The following is a 17,734-nucleotide window of genomic DNA, read 5'->3' as shown; positions in this document are numbered from 1 at the left end:
TAAATTTAAGTGCGATGGAATAAGAATTAGCCCTAATTAAAATTCAAATAAATTATATAAAAATAAAATATGGGTAATATTAATCTTGGATGAATCCATTGGTTGAAATAACACAAATATTGAGTAAACTTCATTTGTCCAAAAATTAGGATTTATAGAATAAAATTTATATAGGGAATAGGCTAAATTAGGGTTAAATAGGAGCTAGCACTGTTCATTGCGCAGTAGGTGCTCGACGAGGTCCCCTAGCCCTGCCCCCTCCTCTGCCGTACGCGCCTAGCCGCCCCGAGCTCCGCGCCACTGTAGCCATCGCGTCCCCTCGCGCATCGCGCGCCTGCCGCCTCGTGCCCCAAGCCGCCGCGCGCCGTCGCCATCGCCGCTGCCGTGCCGCGCTGCCGTCCCGTCGCTGCGTCGCGCGCATGCACCCCGCGCGCCACGTGCCGTCGCATCGCCGCCCGTCGCCCTCGCGCCTGCGCCCCGCCGCGCGGCCGTCCAGTCGCCGTCGCCCTGCGCCGCTGCCGTGCCACCCGTCCCATCGCGCCGAGCCCCGTGCCGCCGCGCGTGTTGCGTCGCCCCGCCTGTCACGCTGCGCGCCGCCCGCCCGTTGCGTCGCCGCCCCGAGCCCCGCACCGCCGCGCCGTCGCGTCGCCGTCACCCCGAGCCCCGTGTGCCACCGTCACGTCGCCATTAAGCCGGCCACCCCCTCTCCTTCTTTCCTCTCTCCCTTATAAATACCCCCACCCCTCCCCATTTCTTCCCACCCCATTCCCCTCTTCCTCTCCACCATGCCGCCGCCTTCGTGTCGCCGCGCCGTCGCTGCTGTGCCGCCGCGCCGTGGTGTGTGCCGCGCCGGAGCGCCGCCTCCTCGCGCCGTTGCCGCGTCGCCGTCGGTAAGCCGCCACCCCTCCCCTCGTTTCGGTCTCCGTCGTCGCCTGGGAAGGAAGAGAGCCGAGAGAGAAAAAAGAGAGAGAAAAAGAAAGAGGAAGAGAGCGGAGAGAACAAGAAAGAAAAGAAAAATAGAAAAGAAGAAAAGGAAAACTAAAAAGAAATTAGGGGAGAAGTTAAGGAGGTTTAGAAATTTAAAATAATTAGAATTTAATTGTAGATTATTTGTAGTCGTAGAATTGCAAAATTTTATAGAAAATTATAGAATATTTTGGTAATCTCTATAAGTAATCAATTTGTGGTAGAAATTTAGATTTATCTAAGAGCTAGATAATTGTGTTGAATTCTTAGGAATGTACTTATAAAACACAAAATATCTTAGGTTGAGTAGATTAAAATAGGGATAGTCCTATTTCGCGAGCAATGTAGTTGATATAGAATTCGCCTCTCGCGCTCGCTTTTCGATTTGGTCTTTATTGGATTTTATTTGAATTCTAATGGAATTCAAATCAATTCTTCGCACGTACTTTTAGACCCCGAGGGAATTGCGGATCCGAGCGAGGATCAGGACCCGCAAGACTATGAGCAAGGCAAGTCATCACTATTCTTTGAACATGTTGATCTCAATTGCGAAATTATTTTGTTTACAAATAAAATTGCATGCAATGATGAAAATCCTACTTGTGATTATGCCATGCCTTGATTATTGTTTACCCCTTATTCCTTCGTAACCATGTTTACGTATAAAGTCCCTAGTCAATTATGACAAATGCTTAGAAATGCTATTATAGAATCATGCATACTCATATTTATCAAATGCTTTATGCTTGGGCAATTACCTTTGGGAAGGTAATTGAGATGCGGGATGTGGAGACATGAGCGCCACATTGCCATGATATTGATGACATGATTTGTGAAAGGAAAATAAAATTTAACAACTGTTTTCGACTGGGGCGGACAGAGGATTTGGGTGGTATCTGGAAAAGGCTAGTACCGTCCCCGGTCAATTGAGGACCGAGCCATGAAGTTAAGCATGAAACGACCCCCGTACAACCGTACTTCTCGAATGGGTATAGACCTAGCGGATTAGATAGCCGAGCGGAGGCAGTATCCTTGCATAGATGGTTCACCCCTGAGTGAGGCAGGTGCGCTACCGTGGGGCAGCCGTTGAGGTAGGGCCGCGTGGCGTGCTCCTACATCGGTGTCGCCATTGGTAGGACTGCCATGAGTGTGTGTGAGAGAGAACTTAACTTGAACCATAATTTAATATGTGTGTGAGACTTCTCTTTCTCGGGAGCGCCAGAACCCCTCTCACTGCTAGAAACATGGACGCCTAGAGTGCATGAGGATTTAAGTTCGTGGAGCGGGTACTGCCAATGCGAGTTTATCGAAAAGCTTTGCCGTGACGCGTCTCATGTGTTGGGACGAGGCTCATGTGTTGGGCAGTCGCGGAGTACGGGTAAAGTGTACATCCACTGCAGTGTGAGTAAACCAAATCTATTCGAATAGCCATGCTCGCGGTTATTGAGCACCGGGACATGTATTACACTTGGCTAGACTCTAATTCTTAACTTGTGTGGAATGGAATATTGCATGATGATTTTTATGCTGATGGAGCCACTTCCTGAGAGGAGGGAAGGTGGACGTCCTTAGAAAACCATGACGACTCAATGGCGGGAAGCTATCCTTGGGATCACAATGGATGGTGGACAGAACCGTCGTTGTTTAATGTGAACACTGGTACTAAAATTTGATCAGTCTATGCTAGGTCTTAGGCTTGTGAAAAGAATTACAAAGCTTGCTTTGCGCAAAAGAACCATAGCCATCCCTTGAATACCCCTATCATGTGCATTGTTGCTGTGATGGCTTGCTGAGTTTGGTATTCACCCTTGCAATATACAAACTTAATCAGAGGTCGGAGATGAAGCTTCGGAGGATCCCTACGCTTACTACCAAGAGGGTGATGAAGATGATGGCGCTCAGTAGGTCTTAGTTACGGTCGTTGCCTGTGGCAATGGCGTGCCTCTGCCTTAACTCCGCTGCCTTATCTACTTCTGCTTTTGGAATGTATTCCAGACCATTCGGTCCTATGTTCTAAGACTATGCATGCAGGCCTATGATGTAATAATGTGCACTAGACTCTCGTGTATGTGCACTTGGTATTTCAGCTATGAACTCATGTGTACCAGACTACTTGATCCAGAGAAATGGTACTATTCACACGATTGATTCCTGTTATAAAAACGGGGGTCCACAGCTCTTGAAGTTTAGAGCCTGTTCAGATTGTAGCCAAAATAAACCTTACCAAAATTTGACATTGCCAAAATTTTTACAAGATGGCAATATTGCCAAAATTTTAGCAAGATTTCTTATGTATTTACTAAATTTGGCAACAAACTAAACGTAGATATTTTTTTGGTAACTTTGCCAAAAAATGGTATGGTTGAAAATGTTATCAAAGTGAACAGACCCTTAATATATCTCAGTCTTTCCTCGCAAAAAAACAAAAGGAAAATTCTAAATGGACCAAGAAAACATGAGTTCTAGAAGATTCGAGAAGAACTGAAGAAGCAACAAGAGAGATACTGCCAAGAGCTGGGCCGGCTAATATGGCGGCCCATGACGTAGAGGCATTCGGCCCATCCCTAATTCAGCGCAGCCACGCAGGCGGAGGTCGCGGAGGCGTCGAGTCGACCGAAGCTGTGGCCGCCGCTCCCGAGCAAGAGAAGCGGAAGAAGGAAGTCCACCGCGCGAAACGCCGGAGATGCCGCCGGGGGCCTCGCCGGCGGCGTCGGCGGAGGCCTGGACGTGGGAGAACGCCGCCGCAGGAGCGGCCGCCGGCTTCGCCACCGTCGCGACCCTCCACCCGCTCGACGTCGTCCGCACCCGTTTCCAAGGTAAACCCAACCCCCCCACGGGCGTTCGAACCCTAGGAGGAGACGCGGGAGGCCTGGTCGGTAACCCTGCGTCTGCGTGTGGATGTGCAGTGAGCGGCGGGAGGGGATGCTACGACTTGCCGCCGTACAGGAACACTGCGCACGCTGTGTACACCATCGCGCGATCTGAGGTGTGGATTCCTGTTGCATATCGTTCTGTTCGGTTGGTGGGATGCATTAGAGTCGCGGTCCATCTTTAGGTTTCTCGATGTTAACAATTTTTTTCCAGGTTTATTTGTTCGCTTAGTGAAAAGAAAATTGCTGGTTCCCACAAAACCGGAAACAACTTGCCCATATATGAGTCAGATTACTTAATGTTCTTTAGAAATATTCTAACCAGGTTGAAAAATGTAGTTTCACTTTAAAAATAAACTCTACGTTGTTGAGCTTGTGCTTGAATACGTTTGTAGAGAGCAGATATTACATATGTACATATATACAATAATGTGAATTGTGAAACTTTGAGTATGAGCAAATCAAATGGTGGTCTTCTTTGGTTGAGATGTATAGATGTTTGTGTTTAAAGAACTCTTGCTTGTTAATAACTAGCAGTTCTACATGGATATGTTCACTTTCAAAATGTTCTCTGATAGCGCCTGCGGGTATAGGTTCCTAGTATGAGGTTAAAATGCGGTGGAAGGTTGCTAGGTTGAGACATCGTCTACTTAAAAGGTTGAGATGTTACAGTCTCCTTAAAATACTAAATGATGGAAATCCCTATTGCTATCACTTGGTATCTGTGAACTGTTGTAAGAATTGAAAGAATGTGGTTCTTTCGCTTCTAAGTTTTTGGTATGCGAAGTTGAGCTTCACTGATTGAGTTGGCTATTTGTAGGGTCTGAGAGGACTTTATGCGGGATTTTATCCAGCAGTTCTTGGATCAACTGTTTCCTGGGGGCTATATTTCTTTTTGTAAGTTATATAAATTCGTTTTATTTGAATAATTATAGTGTAGTAAGATAATGATCTGTCTGTATCTTAAATGCTGAAGTAAATTGCATATTTCAGGATTTAAGTTCACTTGGTTCTCCTATCTAATTATTTCATCTTGCTGGGTGCTGACTCAATTTGGACGATCCTTGTTTACCCATTTGAATTCTCTTTACTATATTACCTGCATTTTGGCTGACTTGAAGATCTATTATGACAGTTATAACAGAGCTAAACAAAGATACTTACAAGGGAAAGATGATCAGCTCCGTCCAGTTCACCATCTTGTCTCAGCTGCAGAAGCAGGTGCTTTGGTTCGTACAGTAACTTTTGTCCTTTCAAGAAAAATGTTAATATCATTGGATTATATCTAAGATAAGTTTACTGAATGTTGAGCAAGATCTTAGCGTCACTATTATTAAGTTATTTAAAGTTTAAATTCAATTGGTGGTGCTCTTATGGCATGCATAACCTTAGCATTTTTTTCAAATTACTAACATTTGTTAATGTTATTACTTATCACTTAATACTTATGTCGTATTTTGTTATTTAAACATTATTTGTTCATTATACAGGTTTGTCTATTCACAAACCCTATATGGCTGGTTAAAACAAGACTGCAATTACAAACGCCTAGTCATCATACTTCACGATATTCTGGATTTTCTGGTAATGTTTGCTTTCTTCAATGCTTCTCTGGTAAAGAAGTACTCGTAGTTATGCTCAAGGTTTATAACAGTGTGGTTGGCAAGTGTAAATTCCAATAATATTACATCAAATAATGAATTATGCCCCGTGCTCATCCTCAGCTCTCGCAGAAGCTGCTGTTTTGAAGCAATTATTCAAACCCAATGAAATTCTTTCCACTAATGACTGATGCGTCTTGTTGTTGTTTTTGGTCTCAATTGTTGTTCATATTTCCTTTGCTAAATATTTTATCTTAATTTTGTATGACTTTGCTTATTTGATCGCTGTAAGGCCAGATGCTTTGAGAACTATTCTGAAAGAGGAGGGATGGCTTGCGCTTTACAGAGGGATTGGACCTGGGCTTTTGCTGGTATGTGTTTTTTTCCTGTTGTTTATTCATCTTTACGTTATAGTCCTACAAACATACTCATGATTATAACCACACAAGGCTTAGTGTAATTTTAAATATGGAAGGGCAGTTGAGTGTAGTGTTTCTTTGGTGTGTGGTACATAGCTATGAAATTATGTTTCTAAACAAAGTGCTGAATTTATTATTAACAGTCATTGTGGTATGAATTCGATAATTTTGGTGCAAAACTGCACCTAAATATCATCCTCAGTTTTTTTGTCTGATGATTGATTGATCTAATTTGTCTGTAAATACTCTAGGTAATATCATCTTGTGATGCTGTTAACTGGATGATATGTTTTTGTAACTGTAGTGTTGTACCATGTTTAGTTATGTGTTTTTCTCACTGCTACCATGATGTGAACATCGTGATGCTTGGTATGCCAGTCAATATCACAATTCCTCGGTTTTGCTGGAAATTCTCTTCGCTTGTATTCCTTAATGAATTCCCAGGGCTTTTACCATTACATATTTTTAAACTGCCAAACTAGGGTTGATGCCTATGGTCATTTTAATTAACCAGGATCTGACATGGTTGGCAAATCTAATACATTACTTGATGCTATCTATTGTTTCATGCATGAAAGGTTACTCATGGAGCGATACAGTTCACGGCCTATGAGGAACTTCGCAAAGCTTTGATATTTGCCAAAAGTAGACAGACAAGAACAGACAACAGAAGCTGCGATGATTCCTTGGTAAATACTGATCAAATGTTTGCTTGTTCTTTACACATCTACCCTCGTTGGTGCAATAACGGAGCACTACTGTCAACCTTAATTTAGTTCTGAACTTTAATTTCTTTTAATAAAAAACTGGGATTCAGATACTAATTCTGATTACCCATTCGTGGCACTGTATACATTTTGCATATCCTTACTCTTATACTGATTGTCACTTGCCTTTTAACAGTTGGGTCACCATATAGAAATGGAATTTAAAATTAATCAAAATGTTAGTGTTTTACAGTGTTATTTTTAGAAATTGCACTTTCAGACAGGTGCAATGCACTCGTTCACTCAGAAAGACAAATTTTTAGAACATTTTGTCCCACTTATCTCTATGTCAAAAATTGAAAATACATCCTCATCTGGTAGATAGATTCATACTGCACCTGATATGCACTGATTTCGTTCTTGACAGAATTCCATTGATTATGCGGCACTTGGGGCTGGTTCGAAAGTAACTGCCATTCTGCTTACTTATCCTTACCAGGCATATTCTTTCACTCTTCTTATTCTCATAAACTCACCCGTATATCCTGATTTTTTTACTGAACCTAACAGCTGAAAGTCATCGTATTTTGCAGGTCATCCGAGCACGCTTGCAGGTTGCATATTTGAATCTTCTTACTCCCATTCCATCTCTCTAGAGTCCTCATCAATAATAATTATGTGTAATTTTGCAGCAACGACCTGGTAGTGATGGCACTCCAAAGTACAAAGATAGCTGGCATGTAGTGAAAGAAACTGCAAGGTGATAATTTTACTATTAACGTTAACACAGATGGAACCTTTTCTTTTCTATTGTGCTGTATGCAACAGTTAGAATTGCAGAGTTGAAGTTGTATACAGTAGATGGGATTTCTGTGGGTTTTTTACCTCCCCCCCCCCCCCCCCCCCCCCAACACACACACACACAGACAGATATGCCTAATCTCTATGCTATTTCCAATCTGTGCACACCAAATATTAGAATTTGTAACTCAGATGTCTGCTACATAGTTTTAAATTAAAGTAGACTATATGCGATTTTTTTTCTGAATTCCTTTTCTGGTCTTCTCCTGCACATAACCAGTGCTTTGACTGTAACATGTTCCAAACCAAGTATCCCTGCTCTTTGGATTGACAAATTCGTTTTCAGGCATGAAGGTGTCCGTGGATTTTACAGGGGCATCACATCGAATCTGCTCAAAAACCTTCCGGCAGCTTCCCTTACATTTGTGGTGTATGAAAATGTGATCAAATTATTCAAAGCAGCAAAGGAGAAGACATAATATTTCCAATTGTTCCCAGGAGAAACAAGAAAAGAATGTGCGTCATGAAATACTGAGCCAATCCCACCTTCTGGTGTTCGAAGCAACATTCATCTTCATTGCTGCGTTATTGTCTCATCCACTTAGCATGCACAGGCTAGAGAAATGTTACATGAGAGAAGTTGCGATTGACATAATCGCCGTAGATTTTGTTTTGAGGAACATAGATCAGTTTTTGTTTCTTCCTGAAGTAGTTCTTCCTGTAGTCCAGTTGAATACAGTTTTTGGATCCTTATGTAATCGGGAGCCTTTACAGGTCTACCCATGTGCATGTGTACATCCACCATGTCTACGGCTGCTCAACTGAGTTACAACAGTTGTATAAAACTGAAGTAATGCCAGACAAAATTACACCATATGTTATTATGTTCCAAATGTTATGCTACATGTTCCCAGTCGGAAGGAAACTGTACTCGGAGTTTGACACGTCTGATGGCATAATGGTATGTACTCTCTGTTTTCTAAATCGATAATGTCATTGACTTAGGGCTGGTTTTGTTTGGAGCTAATTTTTGCCCTACTAAAATAATCTTGGTAGTGCTAAAACCTTGACAAGTTTTGCCACTACCAAATTGGGTAGTATTGAATGTGAACTATTGTGGGGTAGTAAATCAAACATGCATTTGCTACTATTGAAGTTACCACAAATTTGGTAGGGCAATAAATTGGTATCAAACTAAACAAATTTTTACATATGTTTGATCATTTGTCTTATTTAATTATGATCATTTATCTTATTCAAAAAATTGGTGCAAACATAAAGTTATAACAAAAAAAAGATAACAATTACATAAATTCAAAAAAAATCAAGTATATTATTTATTTTTTAAAAAAATTGACGTAGTATGAACCCGTTTGATAAAGCTTCAAATCCTATATTTAACTCCAGAAATTAAGTTCGGAAGTAAAATTGCTTTTTTTTTTGCCGGAATGACCGAAGGAGGTCATTCAATGTAATTAAGATAGGAAGAAAAAGTTACAAGAAAAGTTTTATGCACCAGAGCACACGCCTCGAACCATGTGCCAACCGCCCAAACACACGCTACAGAGAGGGAAGCCAAGCATCGAACCGACCATCGCTATGCGAGACCGATCGCCACCGGGCCAACAATACCACCACGACACGAAGACTCTAAAACAACGCCCTCATGAGGGTCGTGACGCCAAAAGACGCCGTCATCATCCGTCCAAAATCCTGGACAAGGTTTTCACCTAGAACTTCTTGCCGAGGGGGGAGGGGTACCTCAACAATGCCCTCAGGAGGGTTACCACGCTTGAAGGCGTAGCCATTGCTGGCCCAAAGAATTGGGCTAAGCTTTCGCTCGGAACCCTTTACCGCCGTGGTCCGTCTCTCCATCCGAATCCACCATCTAAACATCGGTGGCACATGGCTTCCACCACACCCGACCGACGCCCCTCTGCCGGTCAACTTCCAGTCCTGCCAACGACAAGACTACCACCACACCACACCGACGCCCCTCCGTTAGCCGACTTCGTCGAACCGCCATCCCTAAGAGCTGGCCCAGGACCCCTCCGTTCCACCACCCGCCGGCCGCCTCGCCAGATCTAGCTGAAGGAGAACCCGGGATTGGGTGGCACTGCTTCGGTACCTTAAGCTTCCCCCGCTAACGAGCAGCCACCTCAATCCAACCTAGAAACTCCCCGCAAAGAAGGGGAGGAGCTCTAGGAAGGGTGAGGGTGCCGACCGGCAACGAGGAAGACGACTCACCGCTGCCAGCTCCCTTTGCACTGCCATCTGACCACCAACGCCCCCGTAGCCCGGCCGCCGCGCCTCACCTTGCCACCGCGGCGGCATTAGCAAAATGGAGCAGGAGGCCGCACGCCGGCAGTAGCACCCATGGTGTGCACATGGTGGGCGTGCCCTGCTGCGGCCGGGAAGGACAAGCAGCAGAGGGCTAGGGCGCCACCCCTAGCCGCCGAAGACACGGCCGCCGCGCCCCAGGCTGCTCGCCGAGCCGCCGCTGCCGCCCCCAGCTGCCTTCCGCCGAGCCGCCGCCTCTGCTTCCGGATCAGCCAACCTTTTGTGAAGCAGTCTAAATCCAGCTCAACCTTTTGTGAAGCAGTCTAAATCCAGCTCAAAATTTTGTTCATTCTTATTTTAGATGCAGCTCTTGTATAGCTGAGCCGTGGCAAGCAGACCCAACACCTGAGTGCCCTCTTCCAATCCCGCCACTGAAACAGGCCCGCGGCAAGCGTTCTCATCTGCCGGCCGCGCAATCGTCGGCGAACGTCATACCGGCCGAGAAGTAGTAGTACTCCGTATTAGATATGCAGGGGACGAATTGCCCCTCGGAGGATTGAGCAAGCGGCGCCGGCGATCGCGTTCCAACAGATCGAGAAGGTCACTGACCAGTCCACTAATCCAGCCAGACGACCCGTCAATTAATCCAGAGAACACGGACTGCGTCAGTCAGACACACCGCCACAGACGCGGCTCACGCCACCCTTCCCTCTATGGCCCCGTCACGTTCTCCGCCTTTTCCTTTCACACCCTCCTCGATCGGTCGCCCGGCCACGGCCACCGAGCGGTGAAAAGGGGCAGCAAACGCACGCTTCCCACCCCGCCGTTTTTACGTGGTCGCCGCGCAACACCACCGACGACGACGTCAACCCGCACCCACCGGGGGCTCGTTCCACACGCGCGCGCAAGCGCAACCACCGCTACCAACTGCCTCCTTCCGCTGAGGCGCTGACCGAGAGAGAGACAAAAGGGGCACGTTTAAACTCAAGTCTCGCCTTCTTCTTCCCACCCACGCCAACGAAAAGCCCAGCAACCACCACGAAACCCACGCGAAACACACGCCCTCCCCGCCAAGTCAGCTCTCCTCTCCCAACCGTATATAACCCCCGCTTCCCCTTCCCCAGGAGAAATCCACCCATTCCGCCGCCTCCTCGCAGCTCGGAGAAATTTTTTTTTTCGAGAATTCGATCGAGAGCGAGCCACGCTTGCGTGCTTTGGAAGAAAATCATATATCAAGCAGCAGCAGCAGCTGTCGGAGATGTCGCGGTACGTGGAGTTGCTGGACATGGGGGTGCGAGTCGCGGCGAGGTTCCACTCCCACTGCCCGCAGACGGCGCGCATGTACTACAAGCCGCCGCAGACGACGACGACGGCCGACGGCCGCCGCCGCCGCGGGGACGGCGCTGCGGGCAAGCAGGCGGCGGCCGGCTTCGACGCGGTCTCGTCCGCCACGGCGGCGCGCCCGTTCGCGGCGGCGGGAGAGGAACTCGGCGGCTTCCGCGCCACCGCGCCGTCGGGGTTTGACTTCGAGTTCGACACCGCGCAGGCCGTCGTCTACGACGTCGTCGCGTGAGCTAGGAGGAATCGATCGATCGACCTTAGCTTCTGCTCGGAGAGGATTGTTTTTTTTCTCCGGGAACAATTTTTGACACAAGAGGGGAATTTGATTCCGTGAAGTGTATATATGTACACTCCATTCTTTTATTGATTGAGATTTGATAGCTGAAATTAATGAAAGAAACATTATTTGGTTCATGCTTCTCCAATTTTTTTACGTATACAACTACTGTTTCGTACCATCAAGCAGGGTTTACGATTTCAAGATGGCTTTCCGTTTCGAGTTCCGGCAGAATGATGTTTTCATGAAATCTTATGGAAAGCCGGTAGATTCCGAACAAATTTTATAAACCAAAATTTGAATACAAATTCTTTGAGTTCACCGATAAGCTCGCGAAAACCAGTCGGCTTTGGTGAAATTCCGAGTGAAATCATCGAAATTTCAATCAGTAACTAGAAAAGGAGGTGAACTGATTTTTTTTTCGTTTTTTTCAATTCGTTATTCTTTTCTTTCCTACTATAAATTTCAGTGAATGCACGAAATACATCAATTTTTTCGAAAATTTATATCCCAATAGGTTCTATAAATAGCGTACTATTTATAAGATTTTATTTGATTTTTCCTTTTTTGCCAATTCAAATTTGAATTTGGATGAGCCTCGTCGAAACCTTAAAATTTTGCGGAATTCAACTGGTTTTCGTCGGAATTGTTAACCCTGCCAGCAACAGCAAGCCCCCTCGATATTGTTTTTGACGTATATGACATTTTTCTCGGAAAACGGAAGTGGCGAAGAAGGTTCTAAAATTAACCTCGGATCAATTTCTAAAATTTAAATCCACTTCAGCTCCAAAGCCGAGCATTCAAATGAATAAAAAATTAACAATATTCATATGTATAATAGATCTTATTTGACTTGGGCCATATTGAAACGAAGCTTTCTTCACACGAATCTAGAAGAAAACAGCTCAGTCCCAACCGGAATGACAGAGTTTTCCTCATCATAATGGGGATAAATATCCAAAATCCGCCTTCTGGTGTTGTTTGCGGAAAAAACAAAAATACGCCTTCAACATTGAAACGTGCAAACTCCCTCCTCTTCTTCTCCAGTAGGCACACCACTGCATCACCCCTCTCTCTCCTCCCAAAACCCTAACAATGGCTTCCCGCCTCCTCCACCTCCGCCGCCTCCTCCCCTCCGCCCGCCCGTCCGCCGGCGGTGGCGGCGGCGGCGGTGCGGTCGCCGCCTTCTCAACCGTAACCCCGACCCCGCGCGTCTCCGCGCTCGTAGACGAGATCTGCGGCCTCACCCTCATCGAGGCCTCCTCCCTCACCGACGCCCTCCGCGGCCGCCTCGGCGTCGACCAGCTCCCTCCGCTGGCCATCCTCACCGGCGGCGCGGCCCCGCTCGCTGGCGGCGGGGCGGCCACCGGGGCGGCCGGCGAGGAGGCGAAGGCGAAGGAGGAGAAGATGGCGTTCGACGTGAAGCTGGAGGGCTTCGACGCCGCCGCGAAGCTCAAGATCATCAAAGAGCTTAGGGCGTTCACGAATCTGGGCCTCAAGGAGGCGAAGGAGCTCGTGGAGAAGGCGCCGGCCGTGCTGAAGGCGGGAGTCCCCAAGGAGGAGGCGGAGAGCATCGCCGAGAAGATGCGAGCTATCGGCGCCAAGATTGTTCTCGAATGAGAGCACGAGAGCTATGTATGGCTTCGTTTCTTGATTTGTTTCTGTTTCTTGTATGAAGTAAAAGAGAGAATTTTGAGACCTAGGAATCAATAATTAACGAAATTCACTATGGGGATTTTCTCATTTGTTAGTGGAAATTCCTTTTGAACCTTGGAGTTTTGAGCTATGTGTTCATAGGCTCAGTACAGTACCAGAGCTTTGAGCTCTGTCTCTTGACTGTCTGTTTGATTGTACGGGAAAGATATATTTTTAATGAAAGCAGAGCAAACTAGCGGATTAACAGTGGGTTTCTATCTTATCAAATGTAGCGATAATGCTTTTTTTGGGGGGATCATATACTGGTAAAAATGGTCTTTCACTTATCGGTATATGTATCAGTAATGGAAAGGATGTTTCTTGAAGAGAGGATATCGATGATGCAGTTTTAAATTGTTGCAGTTGTGGTGAAAAGACATGGAGTTTGGGTAGCTCTTTTGCAAATTAGGATATGTGAAGTTGCAATCAGGGGAAGTGTGGGTTTTAAGAACTTTTATCATTTAGCACAGTGTTATTATTTGAACTAGAATCAGGGGATGTCATGGACATTGGTCGAGCTACCAATGTCATGGAAATTAGTATATGTATCAGGGGATGTCATGGACATTGGCCGAGCCATGACAGGGGAAGAACTTATATCATTTCACACAGTGTTACTATTTGAGCTAGAACATAGGTTTTCATCTAGAGGGTAGTTGGTTGAAACAATTGTTTGAGTGCTTTAATGTACTCCATAGTTTATAATACTTATGAAATGTATCAGCTGGGAATATGGTGCAAGCAGTAGCCAGTAGGGGAATTATGTAGCCTTCATTCTTCAAATAGTTTATATTAGAATAGTCTGTCTACCTCTTGCATCTTTGCATTCAGGCAGTTGCATATTTTGTCAGGTCACAAGATGGCACCAAACCCATCTTTACTTAAGCCCCGAAAGAATCACTCAGTTCTGTGAAATCTCCGAGTTTGTATGTGGCGTGAATACACAAAATAGATAAGTGTCATGCAGTTTTTTTGTGGACAAAGAAATCGAAACTCTTTACTTGCAATTATTATTGATGCTCACTGCGTACAGCGTACATATGATAAGCTTCATTAGAGTGCCTACAAATGCAGTGTATATGGGCGGTCACAACATTTTTGTGTGTAAAGTTAGTGTACCACCAATTCTGAAGACACCACTTGTCATGCTTAAACTCTCACTCAACTGGACCTGATCATCTTTCATATAGGTTAGATAGCTGAATATTGATCAGATCTGTGTTAACTGTCATAATCTGACTAATGTTTTGATCTGATGGAAACATCCTTATTGTTTTACCATTTTTGACAAGATATGTTGATTTAATATACACACCTTTTTGCTTGTGAACATTTTTCAATGCATGGAAATGAACTGTAAAGTGAAATTCATCCTCTTGAGTTAAGCAACTGAAAGTTTAGCAATTCAAGGTGGGGAAAGAAACATCTTTTCAGTACTGTATCAGTTACATGATGTAGATATTTAAATTTAATCAAAGAATTGGATATTATTAAACAAACTAATTTCGGCGGTAATCACCATATGTGCCCATGTATGATACTCCTATATGTTTTGATTATGCTAGATGCATAATCAGTTAGAAACGCTTTACAATAATTTCGTTGAAGGAAAACTCTCTGGATTGTAGTTGTGTTTATACTAGTGCTGTGTGTTTTATCTGTTTCTTGTTTTGTAACAGTATGTTGTATTGCATAGCTTTGCCCTTTTGGGCGTCGGTAGAAAGATGATGATGATATTACACAATTGTGTTGAGACGTTAGTTCCTAGCATAATCAAATGTGGTGCAGTTCTGCCATTCATTATCTGCTTCCTATAAACTTAACTCTGCCACAACGCAGTGTGACTTTGCGTCTTATCTTCCGGTGAAAATGTGAATTCATAAACCAGAGGCAGCCACGAGAATTTTATTTTTTCCAATGGTATTATATATCACACCAGGGAGACATTTATTCTGCAGCAGTACAAATCTTCTCTGAACATGCAAGAACTGAAGAGACAGTTCCAGCCTTCCAGGGAGAACATTTATTCAGCAGCAAGTGACCATGCAAGAACTGAAGAAACAACAGCTCCTGACTTTCAAGTGCAGTTTATCACTTGCCCGTTGTTCAGGTAGAGGACGCAGCCTTTCTCGCCGGCGATGCAGCAGTTGCACGCCGGTTTCAGGTGCTGGCTTCCCGTCGACGGGCACGTCATGTACTCGAGGCCGTCGTAGCAGAACTGGGGGCAAAACTTCCCCCCTTGTGCCTCGGCGCTCTGTATGGATCCAATCACCATGAGTCCTGCAAGAATTTCAGAGAAATAACATCATCTGTGACGGGTTGAGCGCGGGAGCGATGAGGAAGATGAACCGGAGGAAGAAGAAGATGATGATGAAGAGGTAGCTACCACACAGCAGGAGAGCCATTGGGAGAGCAAGCTTGATGGAAGCCATGGTGATCTGTCTGTTCAGTATGCTCGCTGCAAGGAGTACTGAAGCTTATATGGGCAGCTTGGTCAGAAATACCGGTTTTTTGGGGGAGAAATTTTTGTTTGGTGGGAGGGATATGGATTCAGAAATTTCAGCTCTCTCTTGCTTGTATTTTGTTCTCTCACATTTCTTCATTCTGACTTCAGACGTACTGATCCATTTTACAAGTTTGGAATCTGGATCCAAGATGGTCATGGTCAAATAAATCGTCTTCTATTTCCAACAGTAGCGGATAAAATTATTCGCTATACTGCGCTCAGTCGTCTTCTTGACGAAGCAGCAGTGAGGGGCCACCATCCTCTGCAGCATCCATTGTTTGTCCAAGAAATGCGTAAGCTAGAAGCAGCTAACGTGCCACCATTGCTGTCTCGCAATGCCATCCGCGGTTGGCAATGGCAGCACATGGTGGCAGCATCCGAAAATTCCTGTGTTAGGTCAGGATCTCTATCATGGTTGCCGAGCACGGTTTTTCGACGTTTTCGGTTCAGTTCGACCCGCAAATTCTTGATCAGACGGTTGGCGTGAACCCAACTAAGGGTCGGAGAATAATTCTCCGACGCGGCCTACAATGGCGCAGTTAGCAACGCCGTTGAGCGCAGGAGACCAATAGTATTTTCCGATTATCAACTAATTTTTACACATATTATCAGTAGTTCGCAGTGGAGGTATCGATGGTAAAACCTGGGTGATCGTCCGACCTGCTCGGGAGCTGTCTCCGCCACTGGCCTCCTGAACCACCGAGCCACTCAAGCGGTGCTCGTCGTCATTGCGAGAAGTCTACCACATTTCTTTTGAAAAACTAGCACGCATATCCGATCAAATCAAATGACCATTATCTAAAAAAATTAAGGTCTGATTAGGTTTGTTGCCTAAATATGTCTTACCAATATTTGATAATCTCAGTAGTATTCTGTATCTTTTGGATTTGGTAATCTCAATTTTGTATCTTTCAGATTGAAGCTAAATTTTGGTGAGCCTATAGAAAAAATAGCCCAATTCTATAGTTAACTTAAGGTCTTATTTAGTTCTAAACTTTTTCTTTAAACTTCTAACTTTTTCATCACGTCAAAACTTTCCTACACACGTAAACTTTCAACTTTTCCATCACATCATTTTAATTTTAACCAAACTTCAAATTTTAGCGTGAACTAAACACACCCTAAGACTACTTTTGGCTTCAATCCAAATTCCACACATAGCCCTTGTCTTTGTCAAAATTGGACACATCAAAACTTATCGAAATTTGAATTAGAAAAGATCATGCCAAAATTTTGGCCACAAAACCAACCAGCTCTAAATTTTATTCTGAACCATGAACCGCAGTATTATTATCGGTGTGAAGTTGTATAACAACAGCTTGTGAGGTAAGCTGGCGCTACATTCGCTGAACAAGAAGCAAAGCTGCCGCGGCGGCGGCGGCGGCGGCGAAGGCGACGCCGGCGAGGCTGGGGCAGCAGCAATAGTAGTACTAGTTTAGTTGGGCGCGCGACACTTGTAGGAGGAGCCGTCGTGGAGGTGGAGGACGCAGCGCTCGCCGTCGGTGGGCGCGCACAGGCAGACGCACCCATCGAGCTTCTTCCCCGGGTAGTTCTTGCAGGTGATGTAGCCTCCCTGGATGCAGCGCACCGTCGAGCAGTCCGCCGCCGCCGCCGTCGCGGCCCCGGCCATCTCGCCGAGCACCACGAGCCCTGCATCGCGCGGCCGGCCAAGCAAATTAAACCGTCAGAGAAACACAGGCAGAGACGAATGCAAAAGCAGGTTGATGTACGGGTCGTGTTCACCGGCGAGGAGGAGGACGACGAAGGTGAGCGACAGCTTCTTGGATGATGAGGAGGAGGAAGCCATGTGTGCCCGTACGCGTCGTGTGTGAACTGCGATTTGAGTTTCACTTTCACAGGACAGTTCACCTGATGACTTATATGGAGGAGAAGTTGTGATCAGTGATCAGAAAGAGCGCTGAGACTGACCGGTTGAAAGTCGAAACTGATGAATATAAAGATTAAGTTTGGCGCATGTAAAACGAGTTAGCTAAGTTTTAACTATTACAAATTTAATAAATTGATATATCTAATATTTTAAAGTAATTTCTATATACAAGGATTTCACACGATAGTTTCAAAATTTTGCCAATAGAAATTGCGGTAAAATCCGAATTCTAATGGCAGCCGGCTTAGCCGCCATTCTCTCTGACTATCGGTACCTTCTGGTGGTCGCTAGGCCGGGCTGGACGAAGGATCACGCGACATGATCGACGGTCATGTCGCCACGTGCCGTTCTCTACAGTTCTCTGCTATACGTCGCCTCGTCTG

The 17,734-nt window shown here is 45.3% G+C and overlaps 5 protein-coding genes across 6 annotated transcripts; 3 read left to right on the top strand and 2 right to left on the bottom strand.

The window, feature by feature from the left end:
• Positions 1-3,535: 3,535 nt before the first annotated feature.
• LOC127765117 (folate transporter 1, chloroplastic) lies at positions 3,536-8,257 on the top strand. Of its 2 annotated transcripts, none has more exons than XM_052289954.1 (11): positions 3,536-3,782; positions 3,873-3,952; positions 4,657-4,733; positions 4,972-5,065; positions 5,327-5,420; positions 5,735-5,808; positions 6,435-6,545; positions 6,991-7,062; positions 7,157-7,173; positions 7,256-7,323; positions 7,711-8,257. In XM_052289954.1, exons 1-10 carry the CDS (start codon positions 3,650-3,652, stop codon positions 7,305-7,307), a joined length of 804 nt encoding a protein of 267 aa, XP_052145914.1. In that variant the 5' UTR covers positions 3,536-3,649; the 3' UTR covers positions 7,308-7,323; positions 7,711-8,257. The 2 variants fall into 2 exon arrangements, with proteins under 2 accessions (XP_052145914.1, XP_052145913.1); XM_052289953.1 differs by having other exon boundaries at positions 3,538-3,782; positions 7,157-7,177.
• Positions 8,258-10,610: 2,353 nt separating this feature from the next.
• LOC127768390 (uncharacterized) lies at positions 10,611-11,403 on the top strand. Its single transcript, XM_052293966.1, has one exon. The coding sequence runs from the start codon at positions 10,903-10,905 to the stop codon at positions 11,215-11,217; it is 315 nt and encodes a 104-aa protein (XP_052149926.1). The 5' UTR covers positions 10,611-10,902; the 3' UTR covers positions 11,218-11,403.
• A 903-nt stretch (positions 11,404-12,306) lies between these two features.
• LOC127765424 (uncharacterized) lies at positions 12,307-12,991 on the top strand. Its single transcript, XM_052290329.1, has one exon. It carries the CDS (start codon positions 12,358-12,360, stop codon positions 12,880-12,882), a length of 525 nt encoding a protein of 174 aa, XP_052146289.1. The 5' UTR covers positions 12,307-12,357; the 3' UTR covers positions 12,883-12,991.
• A 1,869-nt stretch (positions 12,992-14,860) lies between these two features.
• On the bottom strand, positions 14,861-15,569 carry LOC127765425 (proteinase inhibitor PSI-1.2). Its single transcript, XM_052290330.1, has 2 exons — positions 15,344-15,569; positions 14,861-15,237 (listed from the first exon to the last, which is right to left on the bottom strand). The coding sequence occupies exons 1-2, from the start codon at positions 15,387-15,389 to the stop codon at positions 15,035-15,037; spliced, it is 249 nt and encodes an 82-aa protein (XP_052146290.1). The 5' UTR covers positions 15,390-15,569; the 3' UTR covers positions 14,861-15,034.
• A 1,138-nt stretch (positions 15,570-16,707) lies between these two features.
• Positions 16,708-17,397, bottom strand: LOC127768355 (uncharacterized). The gene is made up of 2 exons (XM_052293910.1): positions 17,207-17,397; positions 16,708-17,113 (listed from the first exon to the last, which is right to left on the bottom strand). Exons 1-2 carry the CDS (start codon positions 17,268-17,270, stop codon positions 16,899-16,901), a joined length of 279 nt encoding a protein of 92 aa, XP_052149870.1. The 5' UTR covers positions 17,271-17,397; the 3' UTR covers positions 16,708-16,898.
• Positions 17,398-17,734: the final 337 nt, after the last annotated feature.

Source organism: Oryza glaberrima, chromosome 3, assembly GCF_000147395.1.
Source record: "Oryza glaberrima chromosome 3, OglaRS2, whole genome shotgun sequence".
Taxonomy (NCBI): domain Eukaryota; kingdom Viridiplantae; phylum Streptophyta; class Magnoliopsida; order Poales; family Poaceae; genus Oryza; species Oryza glaberrima.
This window is presented reverse-complemented; position numbering and strand designations above follow the sequence as displayed.